At 44.3% G+C, this 13,286-nt stretch overlaps 1 protein-coding gene across 4 annotated transcripts in view; it reads left to right on the forward strand.

Annotated features, from left to right (window-relative positions):
* The window catches only part of SLC4A4 (solute carrier family 4 member 4), a 192,452-nt gene that overhangs the window by 109,426 nt on the left and 69,740 nt on the right, over window positions 1–13,286 (forward strand). For 3 of the 4 annotated variants that reach the window (XM_061360450.1, XM_061360454.1, XM_061360463.1), the window contains 3 exons: window positions 1,271–1,406; window positions 7,394–7,554; window positions 10,330–10,509. In XM_061360450.1, the coding sequence (XP_061216434.1) occupies window positions 1,271–1,406; window positions 7,394–7,554; window positions 10,330–10,509 (477 nt within the window). The remainder of the gene's footprint in view (window positions 1–1,270; window positions 1,407–7,393; window positions 7,555–10,329; window positions 10,510–13,286) is intronic. The other variant, XM_061360473.1, reaches the window with a different exon arrangement.

A 13,286-nucleotide genomic window follows, 5' to 3' on the forward strand; every position in this document is an offset into this window, starting at 1 on the left:
CCCTAACCGATGAAGAACTGCATTTGCATCAACCTTTGCTGAATAATTTAAGAGGAAAGCTATGAAAGTTTCTTAAAAAAATCCAAAAGTGGAGGAAAGGGCATGTTTCTTACTGGTCCCTTTCTTCACATTACAAATGGAGACTTTGTTTACCCTGGAAAAATCAATAGTGATTGGACACCTGGTGTCATTAATTATTTTGCAACAGACAGGCAGCTGATCTTTTGAAAAGAAAGGAGTTTTTAGCAGAACTGTTCAAAGTTCATAGTCTGCTGTTTAACTCTAATGCTAATAAACATTCAGCTTAAAGGATGTCTGTCTTAAAATTCCACATGGTCACACCTTTGCTTTAAGATGATAGGATCAGAAAAAAAAACCTGTAAAAACCTGTAGACCCCAGAAGTCCTCCATCAGAGTGACTCTTGGGGCATGAGCTCCAGTTGCCTTTGGGAGATGCTCTTAGGTCTTGGAATGTGGACAGGGATGTTTTTGGGGGTTTAATTCGAATCAATGCATGTGATTCACCCCTGGAAGGGGTTTCTGCTAATTTTTCTTGGGCTAATAGTGCAAATGAACTTTGGTTGCACGGTTGTGTTGAACACAGTTTCTTTTACCTAAACAGGCAGTCTTTTCCCAATAGGAAGGGTTGTTTTCTTGCAGTGCATTGGTGCCTGACTAAATGCATTGGGTCGCATTCTTCATGTATAGATGAGACAACCTTTCTGTTAAATATTCCCATGTTCTCCAGTGGTAGCTCTGGGGAGGTCACAGCCTGCCTTGCAGGCCAATGGGTGCCCAGATCCTTGTTGGCAGGGAGGAGGAAGCCAGCTATGGGATGCTGTCACAAGCAAGCCCCAAAATAGCTTGGCTGAAACTGGTTTTACGTCGTATAAAAAAGAGGGTGAAGGATCTCAGAGACTCAGAGTATGCAAGGTCCTTGGGCACGCACCATAGAGCATATTGGTTTTGAGCTTGATAGTGCTTTTTTTACAAGGGTTGCAAATTGCTGTTAACATAGTTAAGGACTGTAGGAAGAGGCAAGTTTTCCTGAACTTTACTCCCAGCTGGAAGTTTTAAGAATTGAAGTGAGAGGCAAGGAAGGGGAAGAGGGGGAGGTAACCATACCCTCCGTCTGCAACGCCTAGGATGTCAAATGGAAAAGACAGCCTGGAGAAACAGTTGAATGGCTTTGGGGAGAAGGGGAAAGAAAGGAGCCGCACATCCCTGGTCATCTCTCAGGCCGTTAATCGCAGTATTTTCACCTCTGCAGTCTCCCCCGCTGCCGAACGCATCCGCTTCATCCTTGGAGAGGAAGATGACAGCCCAGCACCTCCACAGCTCTTCACGGAGCTGGATGAGCTTCTGGCCATCGATGGGCAAGAGATGGAGTGGAAGGAGACTGCAAGGTGGGTTACTTTTCCTTTACCCTGAAAGGGAAGTGCACCTACAAAGGACCGTGTGGGAAATTCCTTTCTTACATTCCACTGGGGCATTACCTGTGCTTGGGGAATCCACTGCAAGGAGCCTGCGTACCTTTCTTTGATGAAGGAGAGAATTCAGGGGGTTGTTTAAATATTCCTTTAACACAAAAAAATAGACTGCCAGTGCTCAAAGAGAGGACATTTAGATTAAACATTAGGAAGAAATTCTTCCCTATGAGGGTGGTGGGGCCCTGGCACAGGCTGCCCAGAGAAGCTGTGGCTGCCCCATCCCTGGCAGTGTTCAAGGCCAGGCTCGACTGGGCTTGGAGCAATCTGGTCTAGTGGAAGGTGTCCCTGCCCACGGCAGGGGGTTGGAACTGGATGAGTTTTAAGATCCCTTCCAACCCAAACCAGTCTACAATTTACTTGAATAGTTTGCTTCTGGAGAGCAGACATACGGACTTGTTTGTGCTTTGCAAAGAATGGCAGTGTCTTGGCCAGAGTTGTCAGAAATCTGTGCCTGACCAAAGCATCTGCACGTGTGTCTAAGGTACTTTAGCAGATTCGCGCCTGATCCCACCACACACCACCAGTTGGGAAATTTTAACTGTCTCTCTCCTAGCAAGTTACCCATTAAATTCATTTTAAATAGGCAAAAACCCGTAAGGTGTTTTTTTTCTTTTAAGTAACTTATTCAGCGTGTCTGTTAATTCTGGATTGGGTTACCTGCTTTGAGTTTCTTGGTTAGGTTTTCTGCCTGTTTGATGGTGCTCTTGATTTGGTCAAAAACATGTGGCAAAAACGAGGCATGTTGGGTTTTTTTATCTGGCTGCCGCAAGTCACATGTAGTTTGTTTCTAACTGTAGTATTTCACCCAGCCAGAGAGCAGTCCAGGCTCTACCTCCCCTCTTCCCAGTCACCCTCACTTAACTGGGGGCTTTTTCGTTTCCTTTCTTGTGGCTGGGCTAAGCTGTTTCCCCACCTCCCAGTCTTAAGAGCACCTTAAGCATGAGAACTGTGCTCATCATTAGCCCATGTTGTTTGGTCACCTTAATCTTCTTTACGTGTGATGTAATGAGCTGCCCCACCACCTACCTGTTTGCCCCCTTATCTTTATTTTTACTTCTCAGTCACTTTGAGAACCTATTTAAAGGCTTTTCACCTTTTAGATTCTTGCTTGTTGGTCATCCTTTTCTGCCTTTATTGCTTTTCTTCCCTCTTGCTATTAGTTTGATACTTGTATTTTGTCATCCGTACTGCCCAGCTCTGCTTTTATACCAAATGATGCTTTCCTCTGTCCCTGTGTATTAAACCCCTATGGGAAGAGGTTTTAATGACACGTTGTTAAAGCTTTTCACAATTCAGACCTTAGTGTGGTGTTTCTTAATGAGCCATCCCTTCAGTCTCTCCTTTATAGTAAGAATGTTGGGAAACTCTGTTTTCCATAAGTCCACAAATGTCAGCCATTGGAAGAAAGATGCCCTGTGTCTTGCGTGTAAGGTCACAAAGCTCTGCTATGTCTTGATCAAGAGCCCTCGCTCTTACATCCAAAGGACCTTACAGTGGGATATACCTGCACTCCTCCTACTGTCAGGTGGCTGTAGGTAAAAGGGGAGATTTCCTTCTTCTCTAGTGAATGATTTCTGTTTTTATGTGCTTCCATATGTCTTTGGTGGAAGTGGTAGATGGACCTATGCATATAATTTTCTTGCTTTAAGGGTACATGTGTGCAGTACATGATATGAGCACCTTGCTGAGGTGCAATTCCTACACTTGGACCAACCTCCCGGCTTGCATCCTGTTTGCTGATAGTGATCTTGCATGGTGTATGATTGCTCAGGATTTCTCAGTATCTTCCTGAAATGACTGTATCTTGCTGAAGAGCCTTCTGTAAGCTATTGAGCAGGTCCTGCTGCCAGATGTACCGGGGCAGGGGAGCTCGCTGCAGCCCTTGAATCCAAGACTTGGGGGAGCATGGAAGCTGTCAGGAAAGAGTGTTTGTATTAAAAGGGTTTAGCAAATGATGCTATCCATTGCAGAGCTGTTTGGGTCAGTAGAAAAATAACTGATGCATGTCATGGAAAGTTTCTAGCCAGAACCTTAAAGATACTGATTAAAAGGTGTTTCCAGAGGGGACCTTGAGTTGCAGATCCTTGCTCTTGATTCATTGCCAATCATGGTCCTTGATCCATCTGAGTTTAGCTGTCTGTGTTACAACTGCCATATAAATAGGGTGGAGTTGCCTGTCTGTGCACGGTGACATTTCTGGTGGTAGGTACGATCAGCCCATGGCCGGGGCTCAAGGATGTTCTGTTCCTTTGTGTAGTCCTGTTGCCTCTTAGCTCATCATGGTGTTGGGCCGTGGTTCACAATAAAGGGCTGTCTTGGAGGAATATACTCAGTGTACACTAGGTTTCACAGCAAATCCCAGTCAACACATCAGAAACAGAGCAGTAAAAGGGAAGGTTTATTGACGTTGAAAGGTAACCTGAAGATTTAGGGTTGCTGAGTGCTCCTTGTTTGTTTTGTTGGTGCTCATAATCAATATATCTGGTGAGAATGGATAAGTTCTTGCACTAACGTGAATGTTTGCATCTCAGTGATAGTTACAGGCTGCTGAGTGAGGCAGGAAAAGACCTGAAGCAGCTGGAGTCCACCAGTCTGATTTGAGGTTCAGTACAGTACACCTGAGGACCTAGATGTGCCCGCCATAATGTGGGGAATGTAATTTTTGAGAGATCATGAGATTACAGTGAAGAGAAAGGAAAGGTCTGTGGGATGGTGGATCATCAGAGGGTGGGAGCACCTCTTCTGTGAAGGCAGGCTAAGAGAGCTGGGCTCATTCAGCCTGGAGAAGAAAAGGCTCCAGAAAGATGTTAGAGCAGCTTCCAGTGCCTAAAGGGGCTACAGGAAACCTGGAGAGGAGCTTTTGACAAGGGTCTGTAGAGACAGGACAAAGGAAATGGCTTTAAACTCACAGGGGAGATTTAGATTGGATATAAAGAAGGAATTCTCCCCTGTGAGGGTGGTGAGGCACTGGCACAGATTGCCCAGAGAAGCTGTGGCTGCCCCATCCTTGGCAGTGTTCAAGGCCAGGTTGGACGGGGCTTGGAGCAACCTTGTCTAGTGGAAGGGGTCCCTCAGGGGACTGAAACTTTGAGATTTAAGATCCCTTCCAACAGAAACCACTCTGTGATTCTATGATTCTGTGATGCTGTTTTTTTCGTATATAAGCTCTATCAGGCATTGCATTTATATCCTTTGCCCTTTGACACATAATATTAGCAAACCTTTTACACATTATAATAGTATCACGCCTTTTAGGCAATACTTTCTGAAGATTTACAAATAAAACTAAGATTCCTCCTGCCTCTGGGTTAGCAGAGACACTAGCTGTCTTCTCAGAATGGACACCAATTGTACCATCGGCTCCTTGACATGCATTTATTCTGATTATTCAGGGTGTTATTCTGGAGGAAACCCAAGTGTATTTGAGGCAGATATTTCTCCCAAGCCTTGGTGATGCTGATCAGTACCTGAAGCCATAAGAGCCTTGCTAGAGCCATCAGCATCATTTCCAGGCCCCAGAGGCATAGTAAAACATGCGTATTTTAAGTCATACCTTCCTGCTTCTCTCATGTGGTCACAGGAGTGTTTACCAGCTGTTGAAGTACAGCTGGCAGGCAGGAGGAGCATGGAGATGTCAAGCACAGAGCAGGGTAAAGATGAGGAAGGTAGTTTGATGGTTTGTTTTCTCAAATAACAGAGGAGATAATCTTTTGCCCTGACACGGTGCATTGCTGCTGGGCTGCAGATAGGGTTGCCTGCAACTCTTGGGAAATCAGGCTGAGAGCTGTGCAAGTCTATATTCACATCCTCAGAGGAACTGCTGACTTGGCAAAGTTCCACTTGTGTGAGAGCTGTTCTGCAGGAGCAGATTTAACAGAAATGATCCATGAAGACCGAGGCATTGTGTTAAACATAGGAAAGCCACACGGACAGCTTTGCTGAGCTGAGCACTCCCGTTGGTTTGCACAGGAGATGGGGCACACCAGGGCTGCAGAGGGGACTTAGGAACCTAAAGGTGCCTCAGGGTGTTTGGAAAACTCCTTGCTGGAGAGGATTTCCCATGGGCATGGAGGATCTTGAATGCTCCCAGGGAAAAGAGGTAGTGTAGGGACTGCAGCTGTAGCCCAGGCAGGTTTGCAAGCTCACATGTGGTTTATTGTGTTTGTGTTGGGGATTACAGTGAGAAAAACAAACAGAAGGCAAATATTGATAGTTGTGATAGACTTTCACTGACAATACAAATGCTTGCTAATTTGCAGCCTTTATGCTGTTGTGGGGTGCCTGCATCTTGGTCACACTAAATATATAGGTCTTTGAAATGCTTGACTTTGCAGCTGCCGAGGTCCCAGGGCTGTCCTAGGAAATACCTCAGTTTGGTGAACTACATAGAACCTTACAAATCTGAGATTAAATTCAGTCTTTCAGATTGAGTTAAAAAATGCCTTTAAAAAAAAAAATAGTTCTCAAAAAGAGATTATTGCAGTTGAAAAGTGTAATTGATTAATCTTCAAGTAGTACATGTTTCAGGATTAAATACAGTGTCATTTGCTGTCAATAATATTCTTTGGAAGCAATTCATAAGCTTCCTTGCCTTTACCTGTGTGCTTTTTGTTCTTAATAATCCCTTTAATATTAGTCATGGGAATTTTCATTTCCCACATACATTGAAATAACATCTCAACACTGGCACGAGCCAGGTGAAATCATGGAATCCCAGACTGGTTTGGGTTGGAAGGGACCTCAAATCTCATCCAGTTCCAACCTCCTGCCATGGGCACCTTCCACTAGACCAGGTTGCTCAAAGCTCCATCCAGCCTGGCCTTGAACACTGCCAGGGATGGGGCAGCCACAGCTTCTCTGGGTAACCACTGCCAGTGTGACTTCTCCATCCTGGAGCATTCCCATGCAGCCCATGCAGGTCAAGGGCAGAGTCAAGGCTGGAGGTAGAGGTAGGCTGCAGCCTGTAGGCAAGTGACACCTCCTGCTTGCCTGCTGTTAGGACATGCTTTTAGGGATGTAAAGAGTATTTTGCACAGAACAGGATTTAACCTTTGGTTTAATCTTCAACTAGAGATGAGGTTTCTGATTTGTTTTTTTTTTTTCCATACCTACTTTGTTAAATCATTAAACAACAGCCAGGGAGCAGAGGGAAAGAAGAAGCCCCTTCATTTTGTGTCCTTTCCTGTGGTGGTTCAGTTGTTCTGCTGAGAACATCTTCAGATTTGGCCAGGGTGGGCTCCCCTTCTCTGCTGTGATGCTAAGATTTTCTTGTCTGTATTTGAATACACAAATATAAGTCACCTTGTCATTACTTTATTATTACCTAGGATATCTAGTCTAGGTCATGCTTTGCTGAGAAAGGCTGGACCAGATGATCCTTGGAGGATTCTATGTTCTATGAATTATTTCTAGAAATTGCCAGTATTCCCCCCTACCACTGTTTTTGTGGAGCTGTGTTGCTCAGCTCTTCTCTCTGGAGATTATCCAAGCGTGAGTGTAGTTACCCACCTTTCTCTCCACCGGGGCTGGCAAAGCAGTGGCTGTGTTGTCATGGTGGGTTTGATGCAATGTCAGGTTAGGGACTGGGGAGGAAATTACCAGGTCTCCACTGCATTGCTGAAGCTGCCTGTGAACCCTTGGCTGGAGCAGACATCAACTGAAGGGTAGTAGCTCAAGTCTTGATGAAAGCTACTAAAGATAACACGTTTTACCTCCTGTTTGCCATTGTTTACAAGCTCAGCTGACACATACCAATCCATTAAGCCTTTGCAACTTGGTCATGGATATGTGGGAAAACATGTGTGTTGAACTTGTCCACATACCACAATCATCTTGCTTCTTTCAGACATATGTGTCTGCGTGGAGCTAAGAGCTCTAACACTCGTTGCTCTGCCCTCTTGTAGGTGGATCAAGTTTGAGGAGAAGGTAGAACAAGGTGGGGAGCGATGGAGCAAACCTCATGTGGCCACCTTGTCCCTGCACAGCTTGTTTGAGTTACGGACATGTATAGAGAAAGGCTCGATAATGCTGGATATGGAGGCTTCTTCTCTCCCACAGGTGGTGGGTAAGTAAAGCTGCCTTGGCTCTTTTTCTCAGCTCTTACCTACAAGTTTCTGTTAACCCTGATGATGATTTCAGTGATGGTTTTAATAAAAAAGCACTGCTTTTTTAGTAAAAGAGGAAAAATAAATAATCCTCCAAGGAATAACAGGCACAACTAGAAATGACCTGGAGAAGAATAACAGATAAATGAAAAGAGTTATTTTCCATCCAGAAGAAGAGTAAGTCAGTTCCAGTGCTAACCAGTGCTTACTTTGAACTGCTTTTTAGTGATTCTGTAGAATCATTTGGATCCTGAAGTAGGTATCCTAAGATCTCACTAGGTGTGTATGAAAGCAATAGCACACATTGACTGAATTTATGTTCAGTATCAGAAACCTATCATGTGGAAGGCCACCACTCTCAGGACAGGGATATCAGGGCAACTGCAGTTTCAGCCACGTGGTCAGCTCATAGGCTGCTCTGGATGAGGTTCCAGGGTGGTGGTCCACTGGAGGCTCTGAGATGGGGTACTCTCTCCAGCGAAGGAGGATGATGAGCAGCTACAGTACCTGCTGCTGCTTCACCCTGCTGAATGGGATGGCAGCTTTTTTGCAGTCAAAAGAGCCATGTCCTGGGCTGACATTTGGTGACATTGCTGAGAGCTGTTCCATGTTCCTGCTGATGTGCAAGAAGACATATGGAAATGTATTTTAAAAATGAGTTATCCAGTGGAGGTACATATGACCAAAACACTGAATTTGGAAACCATTGTGTGAAGAGGTGTAGAAAACAAAATGAAATAAACCACTCACAAAACTTAGTGCTTTGAATTCTAATCTCAGGAAGCAGGCTCAAAAGGGTCAAAAGGGTCTTAGCATGAAATTACGCAGTATCAGGTGTTGTACTAGTTTGTAAGGCTTGGAATTACAAAAGCTGCCTCTGATGTTATCTGTGGGGCTTTGAGCTTAGTTCTGTAGGTGCTTCTGGTGGCATTGACCTTCCTTTATTTGTGTGCCTGTGTATCTACATGCATAGTGGTGCAAAGATTAGACATAGAAGAAAACTCCACCCCCAAAAACTGCTCCTTTTGAAGCGCATTCAGCTTCAGCATAAAACTTCAGATGATGTCAGTGGTCCAGAACTTTACCCCTCAAACATTAAATTCCTTTTTGAAGTAACTTTGAGGTGTCACCTTCAATATCCTTCTTCAACACTCAAATCTAATTTTTAGGTGATCCCAGTGGCTGCTGTTGCTGTAACACTGTCCTGAGTGAGGTAGTTTTAGTGGGCCAGATCCTTAATCAGACAGATGGGGATCTTCAGGAAGCCTGCAGACTTTGTTTCCAGAATTATTTAGTCATCATCGCTTGGTTGATATCCTGTAGTGACATGCAGGAAAGAAAAACTCTAAGAGCTCTCTTTGTTGATTTGTGTTCTATCAGAAGCATGGAAGGGAAGAAATGGTTGCTGGATGGAGAGAGATAAACTGGGTGAAGAAAGACATGTCCTTCTGAAGGAAGTATTCCAAAATCACTAATAAAAACAGCTTACAGAAAATTGTCACTTTACAGAACCTTTTGCCAAACATTTTGTGTAATGATATCTACATGCATATAATCATGCTTCTCCGAGTCTGGGTGAAAGAATTAGGCTTTCCCCCACTGTGATCTGAAGAGGCATTAATTCTTGGGCAGCACGTAGAGGATGGCATCCTGACTCACTGAGGAGGCAAATGTGATGCATGCTCTGCCTCCCCTTCCCTGTAACTTTTATTATTAGCACAAATAAAAGTTACCAGTAGACAAATCAGAGCTGCCACTTGCCCTTGAGGGACAGCAAGTCAACTGAAGTAATCAAGGGAACAACTTAATGTGAGATTTAGTGCACGATAGAGATTCTTAATAAATCTGGCTACCTTTTTTTTTGTTTCTCCATTGGGATAGGGGAGCAGAAAGGAGAGAATTGATGGGAAGTGAACGGGTTTGCAGTGGCCTGGAAGCCTTTTTCTCTGGTGATTCAGTTCAAGGCAAAGGCACATAATGCATCCTGTGACAATTGGAGCAAGTTCTGCCTTTTGTACTTGCCATCATTTTACTTCAGTTTTGAGAGTGAGTGATTTAATTAGTTCCTCATGTCTAGGACTTGTTCCTGTCATTAGATTAGGTTTTATTGGGGGCCTGTGAGGTGAACTGAGCCTTGTTGAATCCAGTAGAAGTTTCACCATGTTATTTTTGGGAGCCTACTGAAACTTGCAATGTAGTTGTGGCTTCTTCACAAAAGAACACAGGGTCAGAGGAGTTTCCCTTTTTTAACCATGAACCATCTTATCCTGGGTACAGGTGATTTCAGATAGGCTCAGTGGTGTGTATGAAAAGAGGGGCGTCTCAGTGCAATAGGTCCATAGAATCGTAGAATCGTAGGATGGTTTGGGTTGTTTCATGGAAGGGACCTTAAAGCTCATCTAGTTCCAACCCCCTGCCACAGGCAGGGACAGCTTCCACTAGACCAGGTTGCCCAAGGTCCCATCCAGCCTGAGCTCGAACACTGCCAGGGATGGAGCATGATGGTGGCTGATGGGTTGTGCTGGATGGAAATGTTCATGTTCCATTTCAAAAGAAATGTTTGGAAGAGATTCCCATTAAAAACAAAATGTCAAAACCTGGTGTTGGTTTTGAGATGCGAAGGAAAGTCTTCAATAAGATAGGATTTAAATGATCCCTCTCTCTCCTGCTGCACACCCTTGATGCGTCAAGTTCTGTGCTTTGTGATTAATTATCCTCTCCCTTACTTGCAACAGAAATGATCGTTGACAATCAGATCGAGACGGGGCTTTTGAAATCAGAACTGAAGGACAAAGTCACCTACACGCTGCTCAGGAAGCACCGGCACCAGACCAAGAAATCCAACCTGCGCTCTCTGGCTGACATCGGGAAGACCGTCTCCAGTGCAAGTAGGATGTTTTCCAACCCCGATAATGGTAATGCAGAGGCTACCTGGCTATGGCCTTCCCTTTCAAAGCAACCCACCAAACCTGCCTGCCAACGACTAACCACATTGCCTTGACAACGCTTTTCTAACGTAGTGAGACCCATGCTGACGGCATGTCAGTGGTGGGCTCTGGAAGGCTGCTTTGGCTGTGGCACGTTGCTCTAACCCTATCTTCACTGGACTGAGAGGAAGAGGAGGGGATGTGGCAGGCAGGAGGCACAGGAAAAGACAGATGCTCTGTCAGCTGATACATAGGAGATGGTGTAGGAACAATAATAGGAAAGAGAGATTTACAAATAACTCCAACCATGCCTTGAACCTAAAAGACCAATCATCTGAAATGTTTGGGTAGAGATGAAGCTCTCATGTGTGCTCGATTTCCGTAACACATTGTGTCAATGGCCCTCTTAATCAAAAATTAGGTGACAGTATCATCTAGCTTGCACTTTATTGCCATACAGTTGTTGTCCAGTGTGGGTAAAGCTGATTTCCATCTTGCTTCATTCATCCTAATATTATTTTGTGGTGTATGTTGTGAATATATGTCTCTTTTTTCCTAAAAACACCGTAATAGGTAGTGTCATGTTTGTAGTGGTGCCTTGAAATGTGTGTGTGTGTATGCAGACAGCTATAGAGGCCTTGGCAGTGGCTCTGGACTTAACCACGTATCGAGATTTGCAGCCTTCTTACTTGTGGCAGTCCAAACAGAGGAGGTTTAAGCCTACTGTCATATCTTAGAGTTCTGTCACCTGCCTCCTGCTGGAGTCTGGGAATTTCTCTACAAGTTGCCATTTTAAAATAAATGAAGAAAAGAAATTGAAGTAAGCAAAGAAATTGCTTTCCTATTGCTACATGTAAGGCCTCTTAGCTTCCTGTGTTCTGCTTCTAAAACTTGCCCTAACATTTTCCCTAACCTGTTATCATACTCTATCAGTATTTCCTACTTTAATCATCCTTTGCTTTTGCGTCAGGTGTGTATGTGCATGTGAAGAATATTTATTGCTCTTGATGTCATGTATGAGTGCCTCAATAATACAGTGATTAAGTGAATAACACAAAGACCAAATAACATGAATCAAGGAAATGTCCTCAGTCATATCGGGACTGGGCACCCAGCAAGTAATTTGTGTTTGTTTTCAGTCAGGATTAAGAAACCACGTTCTTTCCAGCACATGCTTTGGGTCTTTCCATTGTGTCCCCCCTGTTTGCATGGGAGGCATTTGCTTTTTGTTAAAAGAAGGACATGGCTGTTGCAGGTAAAACACGTAAGCGTTACTTGTGGTGGTGTTTGTAAGTATCAATTACCACCTCCATGACTACTACTCATTCCAGACCTATGAAAAGATAGACAGGTTTGCTTTGAGGAGAAGGATCCCATGCTGTAAGGGATGCAAAATATAAGATTGACGTGTCTTTAGCACATGTCACTCAGGTGCTTCAGTCACCTTGTGTGCGGATGGAAGATATTGAATTCTTCTTTTTACAGTTAAAGTCAGTCCTTGAGGAGCCATCAAAACCTAAAGTGTTAAAGACAAATCTTACATAAGGAGCTGGAAGGTAAATCACTCTGTGTGTTATTTAACTATACATTGGACGATAAGCCTTGATCTATGCTGTAGGGAGCTAGGCTTTCAGGGCTGGTTAAAGAGGAAATAATAAATAGCATGTTTATCCTGGGAAGGATAATGCTGACAAAGGACATTTGTTTAAGTTCTCACTTCAGCTTCTGCTATTCTCCATGGCTAAGGGCATCCTTTATTCAGGTCTTAAATGACTTTGTTTTTCATGAATTCTTTTTTCTTGTTCAAAGGGGCTGTGGAGGTTCTATTTCAGTCGGTCTGATTGTCCAGAAATTCTTTCCTGGCTCTGCTTAGCCTAACGGCTGACCTTCAGCCACTCCTGTCATAGAATCACAGGCTGGTTTGGGTTGGAAGGGACCGTAAAGCTCATCCAGTTCCAGCCCCCTGCCACAGGCAGGGACACACCTTCCACTAGACCAGGTTGCTCCAAGCCCCATCCAACCTGGCCTTGAGCAATGCCAGGGATGGGGCAGCCACAGCTTCTCTGAGCAACCTGTGCCAGTGTCTCACTGCCCTCACAGGAGAGAACTTCTTAATGTCTAATCTAAATCTCCCCTCCGCCAGTTTAAAGCCACTCTCCGTTGTCCTGTCACTACAGGTCCTTGTCCAAAGTTCCTCTCCAGGTTTCTTGTCAGCCCCTTTAGGCACTGGAAGCTGCTCTAAGATCTCCCTGGAGCCTTCTCTTCTCCAGGCTGAACAAGCCCAGCTCTCTCAGCCTGTCTCCAGAGCAGAGGTGCTAATGTTGCTTTGCATCTGTCTCCCCACCTGAGATGTTTATGTTACCATAATATGTAATGCATTATGTTCTACGACAGTCTGAGTGCTTCCAGACTGAAGGAAGAGACTTGCATACAAAGGCAAAAACACTCCATATATAGTTGTTGCTGTTATTTATTATTTACACTTCAGTGAAAAAGTACCTTCAGCATATATTTGATCAAGTTATCCCACACTCCCTGGAATTCAATGAGTGCCTCTCATGTGCTTGTAAAGGCACAACTTGTCCTTCAGACAGATAAAACTTTTAACAAGGCCACAGCCGTGCAGCTGTCTCTCAGCATGGCTCATCACAGTAATGAGTGCCATCAGCCCCAGGCACTCATTAATTTCCCTCGGGTTTCCTTCCAGGTAGGTGTTTCCTTTCAGTGTCTCCCTTTCATTTCAGCATCAGCACAACTTTCATCCA

Source organism: Neopsephotus bourkii, unplaced genomic scaffold, assembly GCF_033783945.1.
Source record: "Neopsephotus bourkii isolate Nb327-2 ecotype Australia unplaced genomic scaffold, CSIRO-AGI_Nbou_v1 NB_107, whole genome shotgun sequence".
NCBI classification, from domain to species: domain Eukaryota; kingdom Metazoa; phylum Chordata; class Aves; order Psittaciformes; family Psittacidae; genus Neopsephotus; species Neopsephotus bourkii.